A 21,270-nucleotide genomic window follows, 5' to 3' on the forward strand; every position below is an offset into this window, starting at 1 on the left:
AACCTGCATGAGAGGAGAAACCTGAGTTGGAGAAATGTCACGCAAGGAAGGAAAGAAATCCACCTTTCCTCTAAATTTGTGGAATCACAGTCAATAATGGGATTTTCCTGCGCAGTGCAAGTGCATTCCTAGCAGCTCGAGCTGTCGCTTTAAGACAACGATAGCTTTGTGTCTGATTAATTCCATGTACGGCGACGCGTTAGTGGAGAAACCTTATTAGACTCGCATCCCCACAGAGAGGGGAGAGGGAGAGGAGAGGCAGTGAGCAGAGCTGCGCGCTGGATGATAATTGGGTTTATTTGAAGTGATCATTTCATTGTGGGTGTTGTTGGGTTTTTTTTAACATGAAGACATCTTGAGAATGGGTTTGAAGTAGAACAGGGGAAACTGCAACATCGCGCACAACAGAGGAGCGATTTTCTTTATCACAGTACATCCGATCAGAGGAGGAGGACAGAAGATCGTGAGGTATGTCGTCGGAAAAACACGGTAAGCTGCTTTATTCTTAATTATGTCATATTTTTAAGCTTGATCCGACCACTTTTGATGAAAAGAAGAATTTGTAACCCTGTATCTTTGATTGTTGGTTACACATCAGCATGTGGATATCTTTTTGTCGTTGTCATCTCCGTCTCCATCCGCTGCTCGGTGCACACACAGCGCTGTTTCTGAGATAATGCACCGCTGTGTGGGTGCAACCTGCTGGGGGGGAAAGGACCCATTCAGGGCCCCACGTTAAAACAGGGGGTTTAGAGTGGCATCAAAAGAGTTAATGTGATTGTATTTTACACAAAAGTAGATTATTAAAGATGTATTTTATCTGATATCGTAAAACTACAGCAGCATATGTGGTACAAGGCCTTCTCATAGTTTATGATGTTGCTAATTTTTCTTTTTCAGTGTCATAACCGTTACGCAAAGGCCTACGTACATCTCTCCTTACTGTAGACATGAGTGTGGGTGTCCTCTGCGCGTGCACGACGTCGCTTGCGCGTCTTACAGCCTTAATTAATAATCCTCATCGTCTGCTGCTCTAAAAAAAGATCCATTTGTCTCTTGTTACTGGTTTCTTTTGAAATCCTCCCGGGTATTAAACCAAAAACTACTGTAAAGGATCAAAATGAGATTTATTAAGTTGAAGAAACAGTAAAAAGCTTAAAGAACATATTACTTTTTGAGTAGAAAATGTGACATTGCTATGCTAATTTAAGAGCAACGGCAGTGTCGTATCGTTTTGCTACTAGCATAAAGACACTGCTAACAAATTAAAATAAAGTGGAGATGTATAACACACTGAAAGTAAAGAGGCCCGTACACAGGGGCGTATTTAGTCGTTTCGGGGCCCAAGGCAAACCCAGTCAATGGGGCCCTCCATGTCCTTGTAAGTCATCTTCCTCAGAGCTAGACTGGCCTTCCCTGGGTCCACTGTCTCTTTCTGAGAATAACTTAATGCAACTAAATGCATTTCCTCAAGTTCTGTACTTTAGTTTGATTTTGAAAAAAGTGAATACATAATGTAGTCCACTTTGACCTGGATTTGAAATCTTTTATGGTCAACTGACAGCTTATTTGTCCCAACAGTGGGAAATTTACAGAGTAACAGTAACAAACAAGAGAGTATGAAGTGAAAAACATTAAAATAGGTAAATATTGAAAAAATAATTTAGTAAAGAAAAAATATGTAAATATCAAGCAAAACATAAAACTGGAAAAAAAATGTACTGAAAGAGGTGATATTTACAGTTACCATACTTTTTGGTACTATTATTTTAAAGTTAATGTATTTTTATTTGACCCCCTGTCCAGTGAGTTATGTATCCAAAAAAGAGATTTTGTACAATTATGTTTATCACCAACTCAAAAATTTTGATTTTGAGAAAATTATCCTGTTTCCTGAGCGAGATAAAGTCCTCAAAATCCTAAAAGTCTCATATGTTTATCTCAGATCTCAGAGCAACATTCTTTTTATTTCTGACTTGGTTGAAAATAAGAAAAAAAATGGGGGGGAAAGGTGTTTTTTACCACTTTCTTCCTGAGTCAGATTTTCAGATGTGTTGTAACATGGAATAGCCCATTGAATAAGAAGGGGGGAAAAATCATCAAAGATTAAGCCTTTTGATGTATTTTGAAGCATGTGAAGTAAGATTTAGAAAAAAGAAATGCTTTCAGTTGACGAGAACTTGATAAATCAGTTTTTAAGAGATGCTTTGGGGGCCCCTGGGAATCTTGGGGCCCCAGGCAACTGCCTGTGTTTGCCTAATTGTAACTTCGCCCCTGCCCGTACATGCACACATCCATACATTTACTTATTCTGTAGCATGTTATCAAAGCTAAGTTCACTGTAACCCTGTTCAATACAGAAGCCTAAGCATGTAAACTTGGGTGCATCTGATGGATAACTACATGTTGGGAAAAAATGCGGACTGTATGCCCTGTGATTGGTCTGCTTGGTAGCATGGTATTTCCTTTATTTGCATTACAAAACATTTTCAAAATCGCCTGTAAATCAAGCATATATCAACCATACATTGACAGTAATTCCACCTCAACCATAATTCCACAACGATCCCACATCAACCACAAAGCCACCATAAAAATAAGCATGTGACTGCAAGTCCACCGTAAAATAACTGTACATCAACAGTAACTCCACAGTTCAACAAACCTACATCAACCGTGAAACCCCAGTAAAATAACCGTACAGTGACCGTAAATCTATTGTAAAACAAGCATACATCAACCGTAAATCAGCTAGCTGACTTCAGTTGATTTTCTTAATATATTTCCTCAAGGTGGCAAAATGACAAAACAAACAAAAAATCTCCTGTCATCTGTTTTGATGATATCCAGTTTGGACAAGACATAGGAAAATATGACCTTGCAAAATTTTTGATGTTAAGTCTGTATTATAAGAAAACCAACATTATTTTAAAAGAAAAAACACAGGCATATACCATACATAAATAAAATGCATGCATACTTGTTCACTTCGGGCTACCATAGAATGGGAACCATTCTTGTCTTTGCAAATTCAGCAAATCTCTGAATTGTGGCAGTGGAAACTTAAGTCAGCATTATTTGGCATGCGTTTAAACTTGCAGAAATTTGCAATTCTTTTTCAAAGAAAAAAGAAAGATAGAAAGAAAGAATGAAGAAAAGTGGTTTAAAAAAAGTTTGTTGAAAAAGGTATTGATAAGTCAAACATGACACAATCATGTAACTCTAAATAGGTAGGGAAAAAAAAATATTTTTATCACAATGACCAATGACCAAAACTATTTGGACAGTTTTGAATATTTAATGCAACCGACCTCAAGCTCCTTTGAACTGGTTCCAATCACACAACAGCTGCAAACGCATAAAGTGTCTGTAATGCACTTTCATCTTTTATGATCATTTACATTTGTTAACAGCTGTGTGCAGTTTCAGCACACAGAATGGAAAACCAGCAGTACCAGTCCCAATCATAAATTTTCCCTTCTTTCCTGTTTTTAATGGATTTTTTACCATTAAAACCTCAAGCAGGAGTTATCTTATACGGTGAATAAACCTTTTTTTAATGATACTCATAATTCAGCTCTCCATTCTGTAATGATAACTGAAATTTTCACTGCCCTGCACAGATAGACTGTCTCTGTGGCCCTGTGAGGCAAATGCACACTATAGTTTCTGTTTCATGTGACATAACACAATATTGATCCTGAAATAACCTGTATGGAAGCAAAAGATTAAAATGCACATAATCAACATGAAAATGCTAACTATTTATATATATGTATACATGACTGTATAAAAGAGGGACCTTTAACTTGTCTACACAAACACCCCAAAATTATCTCGCTGGCTAGCATTTGCACACAGGCAGAAATATTGAATTTTACTTTTAATTATGATAAATGAGTCAGTTTGTCACACATAAATGAGGTCTGATAGCTCCCAGTGACCTGCAACACATCCAGATAAACCCACACATCAAACTTTGCCAGTGAACAGTCTATCAGAGAGCTACACATTGCAAAAACTGCAATCTTAGAGTTTCAGTCTTATTTTTAGCAGAAATGTCTTGTTAGGCTTATTAGGGTTAAAATGAGCCACATTTACCAGACGAGTCCAGAAAAAAAAGTTTTATTTAAGGATATTAAAAGACAAAAATGAAGACTGGATTGGTTATAAAGCATAAACAAAATCTGCCAGTGAGTGTAGGAAAATTTACTTGTTTAGTTTCTTTAGTTAAGAAATTATTCTTATTTCAAGAGACCTCACAGGCAAATTTTTTAATGTCACATTGACATAGTTTGGGATAAAATCAACCACTTCATGGCGTCTTCATACGGATTCAAGAAAACACCAGAATGTTTTCTCATGTGTCCTTATTCCTCATGTCTTCCAAACCGTTGTCACATCATGACCTTTTAAAGGTGTCCCTCATCCCTTCCTCTCTGACTCCTCTCCTTACTTTCCTTGGTCTGTTTCTGGTCCAGTTCCTGCCTGTGACAGAGTTTGAGGTCTGTTACATAAAGCCTGGTCCCCGAGCACAAGTCGTCATCCCTCATCACTTGCTCCGCTCTCTGACTGCCTCCTTCCCTCTCCATCCTCTCCTCCTCCTTCTTCTTCTTCTCCCCCTCCTCCTGTCTCTGTCAGAATACATCACTGCACCATGACCATCTACCTGCTGTGAAAACATTACACCCCATCAGTCATTTTGTTTGCTATCCAACACATGGGAAGAAGTGTGTGAGCATGAAATATTAGGATGTCTACTGTCAGTTTGATGTGTCCAGTAACATGAGTGAAAGTACTAATGCAATTCTGAAAAAACACTGCAGGTGTTACAAGTTAAAGTACTGAAATGGTACCTGATAAACACTTTAAAGCTCCTGTGAGTTTTTTTTTAGCTTAGTTAAGAAATGGAAAGAAAGTCATAGTGATGCCTCTAAATGACCTACAAAAGCAAGTTAGACGAAAATTGAAAAGATAAGTTGTTTATATGGCGTCATTCTTAAGCTGGAATCTGCCGCTTCAGGTTTGAGTCAAAATGATGGACAACAAACTAAAACAGCCTGTTACAAAAGATTTGCAGTGAGTGATGGATTTTACTATCAAAAAAAAAAAAACAGCACGTTTTTTTTTTTTAAATATAAAAATTGTTTACAGGGACAAGATCAGCAGATAAGAGGTGCCACTCTGTCCACAGGGGGCACCAAAAGCAACACAAACCAAAAGTTTCTTACTGGAGCTTTAAGTATTGGTGGGTTTCATAGCTGTAGCTGTTGATAGTCAACCATCTTTTTTTTTTTGTTTTTAGCTATGGGAGTTAAATGCTGGCTATAAACAATGTTTTTTTTGTTGTTGTTGTTGTTTTTTGCTAGTTTGTTTTTAAGTCTATTTTTGGGCTGTTATGTCTTTATTCAGAGAGACGGGACCAAGGATGGAGTCAACATGAGGCACAAGATTTAACCACTTAGCCAGACCCTGTGATGTTTTCAGTCATTTGCAATAGTGCGTGAATGCTAAATAACAATTATGTGAAACTAGCTAACGAAACACTCTAATACTTGGTGCAGCGATCATGTCTTTCGGGACAAAAAGCAGCCTTACTGAAAAGATAGCGATATGCTAACTGCTAATTGAATAAAAAGTTTTTTTTAAAGATGATTTTAAGACCACTTAAAATGATTGTTTTTTTATCAAGGGTGAGTCAGAGAACTCAGACGTATGAAACTGGACTACACTGACTCTATATAGCGTTATTTAATCTCTCAGGATCATTTCTCGAAACTACAAAGCGTCAGCCTTCACTCTATAGTTTCGAGAAATGATCCTGAGAGATAAAATAAGCTCACTTGAGCTAGGTTATACACTTTTACTATTTTGTGACAATTCTCCAAAATGTTAAAGTACTGAATGTGATGAAATGCTCTCCCCACCACTGGGCACTACTAAGAGACCATCAGATGAATTTTTTCATCTTTGAAATGTTGTATTTCTGAACCACTAATGACATTTTCATGAGGAAAGAGGAGAGGAAGGAAAGGTCTTGGTTTTCTAGACGTGAAATGTCGATCTCTGTCATCATTAGCTCACAGGCTGCACAGGTTTTCTGTCTTTGAAGTCTTAGTGAGACGCTACGGTCATTCTGTGTTCCTTTTCCAGTCGACATGTGGATAAATGTGCTCTAACTGTGTCGAGTTAGATAACGTGCCCTCACTTTCACATCCCTTTCTTTTATTCTTCCTCTGCTGTTTCTATTTACGTTCCCTTCCTACATGTTTTTTTTTCCTTATCTTTCCTCCCTCATCATCTTCTTCTTCTTCTCTCTCAGGTCTCGATGAGTCCGGCCGCCAGACCATGCAGCCTCCTCCGTACCTCCCCGGCCCACAAGATCCTAACGTCCCCCAGCATCCCAACATGCAGCCTGCGCCAGGCACCCAACCCAACTACCCCCCTCCTCCTCCTCCTCCAGGATCAGAGGGATACCTCCAAGAAACCCAGTTCCACTGTGCCCCGATGGGTCCGCAGGGAGCGCCACAGGGCTTCACAGTCCAGACACAGGGTCCTGGAGGCGCCATGCCACACCCACCTGTGGGATACCTCCACCCAGGCTACCCGCTCCAGCTTCAGCCCTGCACAGCCTACGTACCTGTCTACCCCATGGCCTCGGTGAGTCAGAGACAAACACAGATTTCACAGGTCTGACATCAGGCTGCAGCATGATTACACCAGACTCTGCTCAGTTTGTTGTACATTTGGTCACAAATTAGAGTTCTGTCGTTTCCAGTCCCTCACAGTTACAGATTTAATGGCTTAAAGACTCACAGTTGAAAAGTATTATATAATTATTTTGAAGCTTTAGGAAGGATGAAAGTGACTCCTGTTGGTGTTAGCTCATTCGCAAAGGACGCTGTACAGAGTTCCTAAGTCTATGTCACTAACTGACCCATTATTTAAATGTCAGAACAGTGGGTGTTTAAGTGCTCCCAAAAAGTATCCTTACAAGTGTGTAAGATTTGGGATTTCATAAAAAAGTTGGGCGTTTGTGGACGCTCCAGTCTGCAGGAAATACAGAACAACATTCACTGAGCTAAAGACATGACCTGGGGACATTGAACCAAAGATTTCAGAGTTTTTAGCCATTAATGGTTTCACACACAAGCTGTCTGTCCCTACACCTGCTCAAAATTTTGATTTAGAGGTCATCTTTTACTATTAATTGTTAGTGCACTTGTTGTTGTATATGGAGCATGTCCAGAGGGTGGCCAGAGGTGGGCATGGGCCCTGTTTGGAAACTGATTTGTCATTCCTAATGCCACCAAAACATGCTTATTTTTACTGACAAAGACGAATACAAACTTGGTTTCTGTCACTGAGAACCGAACCAAACCGGTCTGCTTGGTGGAAACGCGGCTTTATTTCCCATCCTTGTCACAAAACCTGTGCACAGGAGAGGAAGAAGTCCTTCAGAATGACTAAAATTAGGGCTGGGACGATATGTTTTTCTACTGATTCTTTTATAATTTTTGGGGTGCCAATTAGATTTAAATTGCAATTCTTTGATATTCCAAATTTTTGCTGCTTTTAGTTCACTTTTTGAACGCTAGACCAAGTAAAAAAGTTAAAATGATGATGATGATGTCTACAGACTATATCTGGAGCCATATTTTCCCCAAAATGCACATTACACACTCAAATGTAAAAAAAAATGAATAAATAAAAAAATATGTTTGGGTTTTTTTTTTTATTTATTTACAAAAAAAAAAACACACAATTTAAAATCATTAAACAAAAAAAATCCAGATGCTACTACACAACATTTTTTTTCTCCCACCTCTTACTAAAACCTCATCAATAAAGTTATTTTGGACAGTTTGGCAGTGTGCAGGTGTTGCAATTTTCAGGTTCTCTAAATTGATATTTTGGACTGATGTGAAAGAACGAACATCTGTGAACTCTTCTCCTGGTTTTAAAGAATTTCTTCTCACTCTCTGTCTTCAGGGTCAGCCCTACATGCCAGCTGCAGGAGGCCACCCAGCGATCCCACCTGGCCAGATTCATCCCATGCAGATGCCACCCAGCATCACCCTGATGGACCGCCGGCCGCCTCATGACTACCTGCCCATCGCTGTGCTCACCACCGTCTGCTGCTTCTGGCCCACAGGCATCATCGCCATCATCAAAGCTGTGCAGGTAAATGACACCTCATGAAATCTTTTGATCTTCAAGGGACATTAACATAATCTGGCCCTTTGTAGTGGAAATGACCCTGACAGTCAATTTATGCTCAGAAATGTGTTTTGATCTTATGTCACCTCGTGATAAAAAAAATTCCAGCATACAAAAACAGAAGAAACAAAACATCTCATAAGATTCTGTCATTAATCCTTGGTATGAAAATTTCATCCATTTATGGGTCATTTTCTAAAGTTACCATTGTCTCCGGTACTTTAATTAGTGTCCAGATATAAAATGAATAAGGGACAAGATAGCCCATTTTCCTTTTCTTCCTGACCTGTTAGCTGTTAGCATTTTTCTTGCTGTGTGTAGCCTCACAGGGCTGCTAGCATGACTTTTGACCGACTAATACAATTTTGTATATTATACAAATAATCAGACTTTTGTTTGTGTACAAGTAGCTGCACTAATTTATTGTTGTTGTTTTTTTACCTGACCTCTTAAATGATTTTACTGTTCATGTCACATCCATTCACACACTGACAACACAGGCTGCTGTGCTAGATCTCAGGACAAACCCTCACACAACCACAAACTGTATTTGTCAACTTCTGAGTATGACGTATTTTGCCTTTTATACGCTGCTAAATTAAGAATGAACTGAAGCTATCTGCCCCTGATTTATTCCGGACATTTAGAGGTAATGTAGCATGCTCAGTGAAGTATGCTTCTGCGCCATCATTACACCTACACATCTCCATACGACCTCTGCATTAAACACAGACTGCTCTTTTACAAGCCTTTTAGTGACGCCATTTAACATTGAAGTGAAGTTGGGTGAGATGCCAGATATGTAAAGGCTCAGTCTGGTGGCTTTCATGCCTTTTGTTTTGCCTCTGTAATGGCAGTCAGCGCTGACCAACATGCACACAACACACCACATTACGTAATTGCAGCATTGTCGCTGCAACAGGATGAAATGGATTTTTTCCCCTGGGCCTGCTCAGCTGGCTTTGAGCTGAGTCGAGCTGACAAGGCATGGACCCACGGGTCTGAGCTGTGTGTGGTGCTATGCTGCGTTAACGTTGTAGAGTGTGGCCTCTTTCTGCACATCGGGCCTCTGCTGCAGTGAAATCGATCCATTCATGGTAGTTTTATACTCTCTCCTGCTCCCACTCGTGCATCTTCTTGTTACATAACATCTAATTTTCTCCTCTCCCTCTTTCCTTTCCCACACACCCGTCCCCTCCCTGCATAGGTGCGTACGGCAATAGCCAGAGGGGATATGGTGACGGCGGAAATAGCCTCCCGTGAGGCACGCAACTTCTCCTTCATCAGCCTGGCTGTCGGCATAGCCTCCATTGTGCTGTGCACCATCCTCACGGTGGTTGTCATCATCGCCTCCCAGCATCACGATGACGACTGGGAGCCGTAACTCCACGCCACTGTCAGAAAGATGGCAAAATATTTTAGCTAGCTAAATACTCTCAATTATTTTGAGGAAATAGGAGCACTGAAGATGCAACACAAACTGCTACTGCATTGCTGGCCCTCTGTGAGCAACAACACACACAGCTCTGATTTAACATGCTGCCATCAAACACACCAATAACCAAAATAAAACAATCACAGCTCATGTTGAAACACCAAATACAGCAGCTGTCAAAGAGGTCCAGTATTGCTGTTAGCACTGCACTCGCTTAATATTTACACCGAAACATGAGCTGCAGGAGGGGAACAATGCTCCTCACATTAACAATTAATTTGATGCTGACTAATTCATTGGGATCATTTAGTTTGATGAGAGGTTGATGAGGTTTGATGGCTCTGTCGACTTAAAGTACCCATGAAGGTATTCTTTTTGGATAGTTTAAAGCTCATTTTAGTCTTAAAAGTATAAAAATACCTGTTTTTTCTTCTTTGAATACATAAAAAGTGCCATGTTGAATGAAAAGAGTGTTGTTGCTGTCAGACTTGGACATGTCTAACCAATCTAAGAGGTAAGAAAAGCTGATAAGTATACAATTAACACACCAAATAGAGACTGGACTGGCAGAGCACTCAATGTGACCAAACAGTATTTGTATAAGATTGGATGTTTGTGCGTTACATGGACATGAGATGATACAAAACTTGTGAATTCTATGGGTTTTTTTTTTGCTTTATTTAAACTGTTATTTATTAATTTATTAATATCTACCCATGCACCGACTTTGTCTGCTATAATTTTCAGTATATCAATACTTTATTGCAGCTATCTGGCACTTTGCAATTGGCTTAAATTTGATATCTGATGATGATTTTGCACTTTGTAGTACCTACATGAGATGACGCAGCTGCTTACATAGTTCTTATAGTGCATGCTAATTATAGATTTAAACTAACAGGCGTGTGGTGCAAAAATAGCTTGTCTCCCATCTATTGGTGGAAATTTTCCTTAAACTTGTCTAGAAATATGTGTTATATAGTATTTTTGGAAATGTCAAAGAAGCTGCTATAAAAAAAGACTATTAAGGAGACGGATAAGATGATGAGTATTTGAATTTAAGATTTACTAATACTGATTTCTGATAGTGTTTCACAGTGTTTCGGCCTATTTTATGTTGCACATCTCTTAGCTATTTATTCAATCCGACACTGTATATGAAACTGTAGTGCAACATTAGACCTTTGAGGCATCATAACCCTGCATGTCATCCTCAATTTGTTTCCATCTGTCTTAAAAATCAAGGCTGGGCGTCAAGGCTGTGAGCTCCTGTGACGTTGTCTCACTGGTGTTAACACAAAAAGTCAGGCGGAGTTCGCTCCACATGTGTTTCATAATGTAGCGTAGCTCTGAGCCGCAGGTGTGCTGCTCTTTGTATGAGCTGGAACAATACAGTGTGAATATTATGTGACGTGTACTGGAGTTGCAGGGGAACAGAAAATGAATGTTTTTAAAAGACCAGTGAGAAAATATTAATGCCTATACTGTATTGTAGCACTTTCTGCTCTTTGAAATCTGTACCAAGTTCCCTTTCTTCCTCTTTTTGTCTTTTTCCTCAAGTTCCTACATGCATTACTGGACCTATAATACATCTGTTTCCTATCCTCTTTTTCTCTGTTGGTCCCCATGAGGATGATATTTTTAAAAGAATTATAACGAATGGTGTTTATGGACATGAACACAAATAGAGACAGTATTAATACAGTTAATTCTGTATTTTATATATAATTATTGTTATTACTATCATTATTATTTATATTGTTGACTATCACTTATGTATATTAAGTACACTGGACAACCAGGCCTGTATTTGTCAAACATAAAAAAAAAATAAAAATAAAAATAAATAACACATCTTATCAGGCTCATTGAGGGGACAAAAAAAATCCCATAATAATATCTGCTTGAAATTAGTAACACATATAAATGAGATTAAAACAATAATAGGTTTGTGGAAAATGAGCCAAATAGAAAACAGGTTAAATTCAAAAACTATAAAATTGAGTAGGAACCATATTTGTTAGCATGCTCACTTAGTTTAGTGCCCATGCAGCCTTAAGAGAAACTGAACGAAACCTTAATGCATAGAGAAAGCTAGTTTTGTTTTCTAAGCTAACAGATATCATGTGCACCACAACTATGTCCATGAGGTAAATATGAAGCTACAATCAGAAGATATTAGCCTAGCAAATCCAAAAGGTAGGGCAACAGCTAGCTCAACCCTGCTAACAAAGTCTACCTCTTAGTCCTGTTTTATTGTTGTTTCCCACTTTGGTTTTTGTACATATTGTGAAAAAATATATGTGGAAAATAATAATTGAGCTTTAGAGGAAACAGTAGGTTGATTTTATTTTCTTTGACAAGCAGGCTAGCTGCAGTATTCCCCCTTGTTTCTAGGCTACGCTAACTAGCTTCTGGCTGTAACTTGATGGTTAGCAGACAAATATGAAGGTGGTGTCAATCTATATCATTTATCCCTCTGCAAGAAGATATAAATATGCCTAAATTGGAGAATAAAATTGTATAAACTTAATTTTAACCCTTTGATCAAATGTTGATGTATTGTGTTTTGATAAATACAGGTCCCAGCTGTCCTTATGTTGACACAGTGATTTTTCAGTGTTAAAGAGTAAATTAAGCACAGTACAGTTGAGTATTATAATTGTACAGAAGGCTCTGGCAGTGAGTGTGTGTCACTCCTGGCATATTGAGTCTAAATAACGCTAGGCGCATCTCCCTGAGTGCTTTTTGTTAGGACCTCTCAGCAATGCAAAACCACAGCTGTTTATTGCAACAGCTCGGAGTTGTGTTCCCTTATTTCTTCTTTTGTTTTTGGTTTTGTTTTGAGCTTGTAAATGAGTTGCTTGTTCTACGAGCCAAAAAATTAACCTGTGTACATGTTCTCTTTGGGGCTTATCTTTATATTTATTTTCATGGCTGTGTTGCACATGCATTGGTTGTTTCTGACTTATGTTGTTTGATTAATAAATAAATAGAACAATATTTGGTTGTGATGATGTGTGGTTGTAAATGGTGGCCTCTCTTTTTCTCTGTATCCTCTCAGTCTCTCTGTGGCCTTTCCTCTCCCCCACCACTAAGGTGCTATTTATAGTTGCCCCGGTTTTTTCCCACTGTCTCTCTTTTTCTCTCTGTCAGAACATGAACTAATGCCATCTCTCTTTCTTCTGTGTGAGCATAAGAGCAATTTTAGCTTTGTATGTTAAATATGATCTTTACTATCATTTTAGTGGCAATTGTTTATTGCATCCACCAGACTGTGATAATACTAGTAAATTTCCCCGCAGGATATGTCTTGAGGTCTTTAAGGGACCCCTGGACCTTCTGTTCAGTGGCACCTTGTGGTTTTTGGTTGGTTGATAAAATGTCCCAAATACAATTGAGAGATAAGCCAGAAGAATAAATCATACTACCTCTAATGAACTTTTTACACACACTTGGAACACTGAAATGGTTATTATCAAGAGGTTTTGGCAAAATACATGGACCTTTATGATTGCTGCATGTAAAACACATAGATGCCATTACAGGTTAACCATGTAAGCACTGTTTTAAGAGCAACAAGCACCCTCGCAATAAATAAATGAATAAATAAATAAACGTCCTCACCACAGCTACCTCATTTTATACATTACCTACTTTATATTAATATTGAATTAAATACAATGCAACTTTCTTTTCAAATGTTTTAAAGCATTGGAATCATCACAGAGAGTGAACTTCAAGCAGTTAGGGGCCTTCATTCGACCAACGGTTAAAAATTTACCCTGGAGACGTCAGTTTGCTAGCATCTTCATTATGGGCCTGTTAGCTTGATGTCATTAGCATTCAACTCAAGCCTGCTGTTAAGTAGTAGATGTTGACAAAGCAGCTAGCATGGCGGTTAAGTTTGACATCGCAGAGACGATTATTAATTCATAGAAAGCCGTGTTCAATACGACGAAGGGTTAGCATATTTATCTGCGAAACGTTATGCTAGTCTCATGTGAGCTTGTAGCTTGGTGGAGGAAGCATTTAAAATCAATTTAACGCAGTTGGCGCTACTATGGGGGCTTTATTTGTTATTGGGGAGAGTTATTTATTCTAGTATAGTTTTGAATAGTTTTTTTCCACCTAAATTATTTTAGACCCTTTTTAACTTTTCTTTAAGCTCTGTATTTGTTTTCACCCAACTCTTGAGTGTAGTATGGATGTGGACTTGCTGCTAAATATTTCACCATGTTCTCTCCAGTTAGCTCCTTTCTATGTCTGTTTTCTGACAGGACTGGGCAAGGTTTCTGCATTTAGAAGTAATGCAGGCAGGAACAGGTAAGAAAGTTTGTTCAACTAACTGTGCTGTACAACTAAGTTCAGTTATTAATATCAGTAGCCTTATTTACAGTCCTTGAAATTTTCACCCTGGCATTTTATGAGTTATCGTTATTCAAATATTCCATTACAGCAGCTCTAAGTAATAGATCTTGAAAGGTAGGCTGGGAGAGATGGCAACCAGGTCCACCAAAAAGAGGCTTGAGGCAGAGACTGGAGGTTGGGGCTGAGCCAGCCTTTGTGTGCAGGATCACAGATGGCCATTTAGCCTCCTGAGGAGAAGCAGCATCTCTGAGATCATTTAACTTGGCCTCACGCTGCATGCCTCTCCCTTCCATCCCACAGTCCCTGCCTCCCCTGGGTCACCCGCATTGGCTGTCTCCCTGCATGTGTTTGTGTCATCACGCAGCTTCCTCCCTGGGCTGTCATCTTAGCTGCAGCATCAGGACTGATGGCTGATCGCTGCATTGTGAGGGAATGTGGGGAATGAAACCTGGCCTCCTGCAAACAGTGAAGCGTGTATCACTGATCCACCTACACAACATAAACAAGAGGTGAAGACAAAACACACACATAGTCTTGTTCTGCTAAAGCAATCGCACTGGTCTTACTATGGTGATAAAATATGCTGGGATTTGAACTCTTACAAACGGGTAACACAATGACTTTATTGGCCCATGATGTGAAAAATTTGGTTGTGTAAACTTTTGTGACCTTTTCTGGTTATTGGTTTTTCTGTGAGATATTTGAAATTTTATCCTCTCATGGTCACCAACTGTTTGAAATGAAACCTTATGAGAAGATTAGTGAAGAAAAGCTGCCTACAACTGGTTTAGTAACGCATTGTTTTTTAAGCTTCTTCCATAAAATCCCAATCAAATAATAACGTTTCTTCAGCTATCTAAGAAATAGCGTGGAGGTTAAAGTTAATTGTTAACTCTCAAAAATTACAGTATTATAAGAGAGAAGTACAAGGGGAAATTGTCATCAAGTGGATAAAATCACCTAAAGAGTATGGCTTGACTTGTGCCTTTATTTCCATGAATGAATTAAATTTGACCACAACAATAAAAACTGTAGATTGTGATATAAATGAAGTTACAATAACGCGGTAATAAATACTTGTGCAAATAGTTTGAACAGTAGTAACTAGGGCTGTAATTGCCATGTAAACAACATGTACAAATATTATTTTACAGCAGCTGGAATAGACCTCAGCTTGCTCTCAGTGTGGCAGCTTTTGGCAGGTTGCAGAGATTGTCAGGATCAGAGGGACTCAGGTGGTGCAAACACAGAGCTGGCAGCAGAGATACAGCGGCTGGAAAACAGACTCAGTGAAGAGTGTGGAGCTTAAAACAGGTCCTTAATTTTATGAAAATGTCCTCAAACAAAAGCTTTGTTTGGTTAAGAAATAATCCACAAGAATGTCTGCAGTGAAAGTTCATCTGTGTTCAGCTCTGTCGTTAAAAGATCTTCTTTTTGATGAACTGACAGAGGCAGAGAGGGGCTGTGCTGCAGTGATTCTTGTGGCGATGGTGTGGAGGTCCTGACAGTCTCTGGGACACCAGCAGCCTCACGTAAGTAGCACTATAGGTCACCAGAAGCTGGTAGGCTTTGGCCTGCATGAAACAAATCGTTTAAGTTATTAACTGGCACGAGAAGCAGAATTTGAACAGAAACTGTTTAAGAGTGAGTGGGTATGAACAAAAAGTTCCATCAAAGTGTGAAAATCAAAAATTATTTCATCTGATCACCTGTGCAGGTAAGAGTTCATCTGGGAACAGGCTGTAACTCGTGGTGACTTTGGTGTCCTCCCGCTGGCTGGATGAGGTACTGCAGGTAATTTCATCTTCTCTCAGCAGAGGCCTCTGTTCATCCAAATCCTGCTCCATATCTGACCCGCTCCCCTCAGGGTTTACCTCGGTCACCAGGACAAGATGTGACATTCTCCTCTTCATTTTTTTCTGACAAAAATGTGATGGATATGCGAACGTTTCAACTTCAAAACAATTCGATTTGCCTGATACCCAGGAATAAACATTCTTTAAACAGTGTCATATTTCAATTGATTTTTCAAGCAGAAGAAAAATCAATGATACAGCAGGAGAACAAACACTATGACAGATGTACTCAGCTCTCCCACCTGGATGTCTTTCCCCACAAAGCTGTGCTCCTCTAAAGTTTCAGTCAGTTCCCTCAGACAACAGGACATGTCCCAGTACACAAAGAAAAGCTGCAGAGTAGAGGATACAGGAGTATTAGTGTCTGCAAAAGCAAAAGTTATTCAATTTGATATCTGTTTAAGCCTTTTTTATAACAACTACCTTCATGTTTCCGTTGCAGTTCTGCACCCAGTCTGCAATGGCCACCAGCAGCTTGTGTTTCATCATCTTCTCATTCACCTGGATCAACCTGACGTCCAAGTTCATGTTAATCTGAAGTATAAACAGGAACATTTGTCACATTTGAGTTTTGTACATATTTCCTTTCATATATATGGCAGAATACACCATATGGCATTGGCAGAGAAGATTTTGGCTAATTTTTCATGGGTGCTCATCCCACAAATGCATGTTCCTCACCAATGTGGCACCATTTAGAAATTGAATCAGGCTTTCCACAACAAAGAAACAATCTATCAAACACACATTTCCTTACTTTTTGACTTTAGTTTATAAGAAATGATGCATGTGGTTATCAGACCCCTTACATCTTTGTTGCTGTGGTGGAGGATGAAGATGATGGCTGTGGTAATGAAGATAGTGACCATACTAACAGAGAGGCAAAGGACCCAGTAGTCACTGACGGTGATGTATATGTGGAGTGTGGAAAATACAGCACACCACACAACCATGTAAAGAATCTAGTAGAGGAAGCAGAGAGTTGATCAAATATATTGTTTTATACAAAAAAAAACACATAAAATATACAATTCCACATAATTTGGCCTCAAACAAGAACAACCAACGATTTGCTGACAAGAAGAGGGGGACAATCATACCGGTGCAAATATGAAATGGAAGAGTGCAGAGTTGAAAACCATGTATCTCCTGACTGAGGGAGTGTCTAGCGCCGTCTTCAGTGGAACCTCCAAGTCTCTGACTGGAATCTGTCAACAGGCGTGTTAAAACCCTGAACACAAGTTTTGACATGGTATGCAGACACATTTAGAGTTGAGTTGAGGTTAACTGACCTCAAAGCCATCATCCTCCAGCTTGGCCCGACACTGGGACAGATCAAAACTTGGGTTGAGTGTCGAGGAGGTTGGTATCGCCAGAACACACTGACCTGAGAGAGAGGGTGAGTGAGGAAATCAGTTTTAACAAAAAACTTTAACCTGTGTTCACATATAAAAAATTTAAAGCACATCTGCAGCAGTAAGATTTTTTGTTGGCACTGAATACAAGAAAAAAGTGCAAAAACACAAAACCAGGGCAGTCAGATATGAGTAATTCTTCATATCTCCCTGACCCAAGGTGAACTGGGCTGAACAAACTCAAGCTGTGCTGACAAACATCGTTCAGTTTCTGAAAGTAAAAGTCCTGTCTCCATAACATAATTTGACAGATAATGTTTGGCGCTCAGCACGGGGAAATAAATCTAAAATATACTGGTATGGCAAGTTAAACAAATACACATTACTGTAAAAATCTTAAAGCTACTCCAAAGAGAAAAAATATATACTTTTAAAAAAAAGTTTCCTATCTCCACTTGTTCCATGGCATGTCAAGCATGTAGGGTTTTATCCTTCGCTTATACTGTAGTGGTACTTGCTGATATAAAGAGCACTGCTCTGCACTTTTTTAAAGGAAGAACTACAGGAGATTTCTGCGGTGAAGTTGCATAATCAGGGAAAAAAAACAGAACAAAGAAGTTGCTGTTACCATTTGCCCATTTGGGTCTGATTTGCACATCAACCACATCCTCTTCCATCAAATGACCAACCCCATTTTGTCCCACCATCATCTCAGCTTTGCCAATGTCCTACAGAGGAAAAACACGACATAAGAGTGGATCAGCAACAAAGAAATAAAATTATAAATAGCTCAAAGAAAAACATTTTGAGTTCAAAATTCACAAACCCTAACATCTTAAACATCTAAAACATGCCTTGCAACTTAGTTTGTGACATTTAATTTACTTTAGGTAAGGGAGATTAAAGTATTATGTATTTTAAAACATAGTTGACAGAGAGACAAACTGAACTCATGGAACAATTAAGTATAGCATTAACAGCTAAAGGGGAGCCATAAGTAGTCAATTGAAAGTCACTGTAAACTGTAGATAAACATTCAAAAATAGTGAAAAATTTGCCAAGTATGATGGATGAAAGCTGCTATAGTTAGCCAAAATTTAGCATCAGTAAAGTGTTGCTGAGTTTAATTAGATTTCTATAACTCAATGATAACATTAAGAGCTAGCCAAAATGTAAAGACCTACTTGGGGGATGGTTGCTAAAGTAAAGTCAAAATACTTAGCTTTTAAAAACATATTCAAAGAACTAAGTTTCATAACTCAGTTAGCTTAACATAGCAACAGCCAAAGATTCGTCATAGTTATTGGTTAATACTGTAAACCAAAGATGAGCTTTTGAAAATAGTGAATAGCTCAGTTTATGTATGGACATTAAGCTAAAATAAGCACTTATAATTAGGGGATATTTTTTTAAAAAGAGTTGAATTAATTAGCTTAATGTAATAGATAGAGAGTCCTAAAGCTAACTGAGATTAGCCCTCAGACTTTGCAAAATGTCATATAGAGTTTAATATCTAAAACTCAGATAGCAAGGCTTTTAAGTTAGCTAAAATTTGAGAAATACCATCAAAGATGTTTCTAAAGCAAAGTTGAAAAATTACGCTGTACATAATAAATAAAACAAAAAAATATCATATGCTAAAATGCCAGTTTTATTGCCTCTAACTTTTGTTCGTATATATTTTAGCACTCCCCTGTGGACGCAGCAGTACCTCTTATCTCTTTGTCAAACTCAAAAGCCGGAGCCTGTGAATTTTTTAAATTTCAATAATGTCCGACTGTTTTGTTATCAAACAAAAACTGTGCAGAGGAGTTTAATGCAATGACTTTTAGTTTGTGTCATAAGAATAGACTCAACAGTTAGCTTAACTGACTTGAAAACTTTGTAAAAGACTTTGAAAGAGGATCACAGCAGCCTTAATACTAAAAGTTAACATTTTACTCACTTTTCTGTAAAAGTGTTTTATAACATAAAGTTAATCAGGCCTTTTGATTCATGTAAGAGCAGCAACTCAAAATGTGTCAGACCTGACGGAGTCGAGCTGTCACACAAGATGAGTGTTCTCTGTTTCTAAGAAAAGAAGTTTTGGCTTTCTGATAAGCCACAGCTTTTATCTCTGATGAACAACCTCTGATTATTTTCAGTTACCCAAAGGAAGGTGATGAAGTTCACATGGGCAAAAAGCTCACTTCTGCTTTTAAAAGAAGTCAGATCCTTTAACCATGAACATCCCTGACGTACCCATATCACATGTCAAAACTTCTGTTATTGGAATATTACTTCATTACAGATGAGAAAAGAGTAAACAGAAAAATATATGTGTCAGAAAAGAACAGAGAACAGTTTTTTTTAGTTTTGTGACAAAAAAAAGTTACTAAATGTCTTATTTGTCACCTTATGGCTTGTTTCATGTAGCTAGAGCAGACTTCATATGAGAAAAACAGAAACTGCGTCATGATTTATCATGCAGCCACTCCAATGTTTGGCACAACAATCCAACTAATATACAACCTTTTGGTTTAGCTAAATACAGAGTTGATTAAAAAAAGAAGGAGAGGATATTCACCCCTAAAATGAAACTGCTTAAAGTTGAAAGCAACAGTACCTTAACTTAGTTTGGTAGTCCGGTAAATGCTCTCCTTTCCTCTCCACCCTGAAGGGTACCCCCACAGGGCCGGTCTCATCTGCTTCCCTGTGATATCACCCTCTCATCAAATAGATCATTTCCAAAGTGATGGGTTTTAAGCTGCCAATATTTTAACATTTGTGAGAATAAAATGTCCAGTGTCTTTTTTTATCATGACACCGTAGGTCTGTTCATGCTAGATAAGACCCTGACACTGCACCTCATTAAGGTCTCTCCACAGACCACTTCCTGTGATCCGTTTAACCGCCAAACATCCGTGACAGAAAAAAAATACAATGAAAAAATAAAAGAGTGCTACTTAGAGCTACCAGCTCTCCCTGGGTGTAATTTCTAACTCACTCTTTCGCCTGCGTGTCTGTGACGGAGCCACATTTCCACATTGAAGTGTGAAAACTCATGGTTGCAGCTGCAATGTTAACTCTTAACCTCTTCCTCAGCCTCTCTTCTCTGCAGTTTTCCCCTGTCTGAATTCCACCTCTACTCTTAAAGATAATGTCTAAATGACTCTGGGTGAATGTATAATTTCCTGCAAACTTTGCACCTGCTGAAGAGGAGCTAGAGTTAGAATAGTGGCCAGACAACAGAGGCAGAAATAGCACTGTTTGACTGCTAAAAAGGGAAACAGCAGAAAGGTAAAAAACTGATCATGCAATGCAGTTTACCCATGGTATTTTGTTGCAGGCCTCTTTTAAACAACGTCTTTATTTAGCAGCAGGTTACAGTGCTAGGTCAGGAGCATTTCTTAGAAGAATTATAAAACTTTTGACTCAGTTTCAACTAAGTTGTTGTTGAATCTCAAAGAAGTGACTTTACTGAAAGTGGCCGCAATGTCACATTTCTTGACTCTGTTCATTCATTCAGCAACAAAACAACCATCAAACACACCTTACCTGCATTTTTGAGGTAATCCCATCATGTCAACAGAGCTGTGATGATTGTAGTTTCATCTCTGTCCCTCTTTAACATCTGTTTCCAGAAATCATTTCCACATACAATCATGGACTCCTTGAAAGCAGTCTTACATGAAGCCCAGCACACATGGACTGATGGCAGCTTAAGTTACTATCACACTCAAACAAGACTCAGCAGAGTTTCCCTCCTACTTCTCTTTTGGTTCGCTCTCCCTCTCTCACTATTTTTTCTTTCTTTCTTTCTTTCTTTCTTAAAGCGTGTGACACAGATCAGCCGGCCTCATGACTACAGGAATGCAGTCTGTGGTTCACAGCTCACACAAAACTAGAAATGGCATGGATGATTAGTTCAACATTTTTTAAATACTGTATGAAAAGACTGATTAAGAAGGCGTGTTTTAACCTTGAAGTGGCATATCTGATTAATCTGAAGGGATTGAGTTCCTTTTTTGTGACTCTTAGTCTGCTCCTTGTC

General features: G+C 38.7%; 2 protein-coding genes and 1 long non-coding RNA gene across 4 annotated transcripts; 2 read left to right on the plus strand and 1 right to left on the minus strand.

Annotated features, from left to right (window-relative positions):
- The first annotated feature begins 227 nt into the window (after nucleotides 1–227).
- On the plus strand, nucleotides 228–12,658 carry prrt1 (proline-rich transmembrane protein 1). The gene is made up of 4 exons (XM_074686414.1): nucleotides 228–489; nucleotides 6,323–6,660; nucleotides 7,993–8,184; nucleotides 9,428–12,658. Exons 1-4 carry the CDS (start codon nucleotides 471–473, stop codon nucleotides 9,602–9,604), a joined length of 726 nt encoding a protein of 241 aa, XP_074542515.1. The 5' UTR covers nucleotides 228–470; the 3' UTR covers nucleotides 9,605–12,658.
- Nucleotides 12,659–15,069: 2,411 nt separating this feature from the next.
- tmem268 (transmembrane protein 268) lies at nucleotides 15,070–20,949 on the minus strand. Of its 2 annotated transcripts, none has more exons than XM_074687094.1 (9): nucleotides 20,775–20,949; nucleotides 17,866–17,965; nucleotides 17,175–17,269; nucleotides 16,983–17,090; nucleotides 16,692–16,844; nucleotides 16,306–16,416; nucleotides 16,125–16,214; nucleotides 15,736–15,945; nucleotides 15,070–15,600 (listed from the first exon to the last, which is right to left on the minus strand). In XM_074687094.1, the coding sequence occupies exons 1-9, from the start codon at nucleotides 20,778–20,780 to the stop codon at nucleotides 15,445–15,447; spliced, it is 1,029 nt and encodes a 342-aa protein (XP_074543195.1). In that variant the 5' UTR covers nucleotides 20,781–20,949; the 3' UTR covers nucleotides 15,070–15,444. The 2 variants fall into 2 exon arrangements, with proteins under 2 accessions (XP_074543195.1, XP_074543197.1); XM_074687096.1 differs by lacking the exon at nucleotides 20,775–20,949 and adding an exon at nucleotides 19,843–20,228.
- Nucleotides 15,486–16,494, plus strand: LOC141803168 (uncharacterized). Its single transcript, XR_012599549.1, has 3 exons — nucleotides 15,486–15,558; nucleotides 15,744–15,820; nucleotides 16,325–16,494. It is a non-coding gene; the product is annotated as an uncharacterized LOC141803168 (long non-coding RNA).
- Nucleotides 20,950–21,270: the final 321 nt, after the last annotated feature.

The sequence above is a fragment of the Halichoeres trimaculatus genome, unplaced genomic scaffold (assembly GCF_033239565.1).
Source record: "Halichoeres trimaculatus isolate MK-OKI-2021-1 unplaced genomic scaffold, fHalTri1.1 fHalTri1_scaffold_14, whole genome shotgun sequence".
Lineage (NCBI taxonomy): Eukaryota > Metazoa > Chordata > Actinopteri > Labriformes > Labridae > Halichoeres > Halichoeres trimaculatus.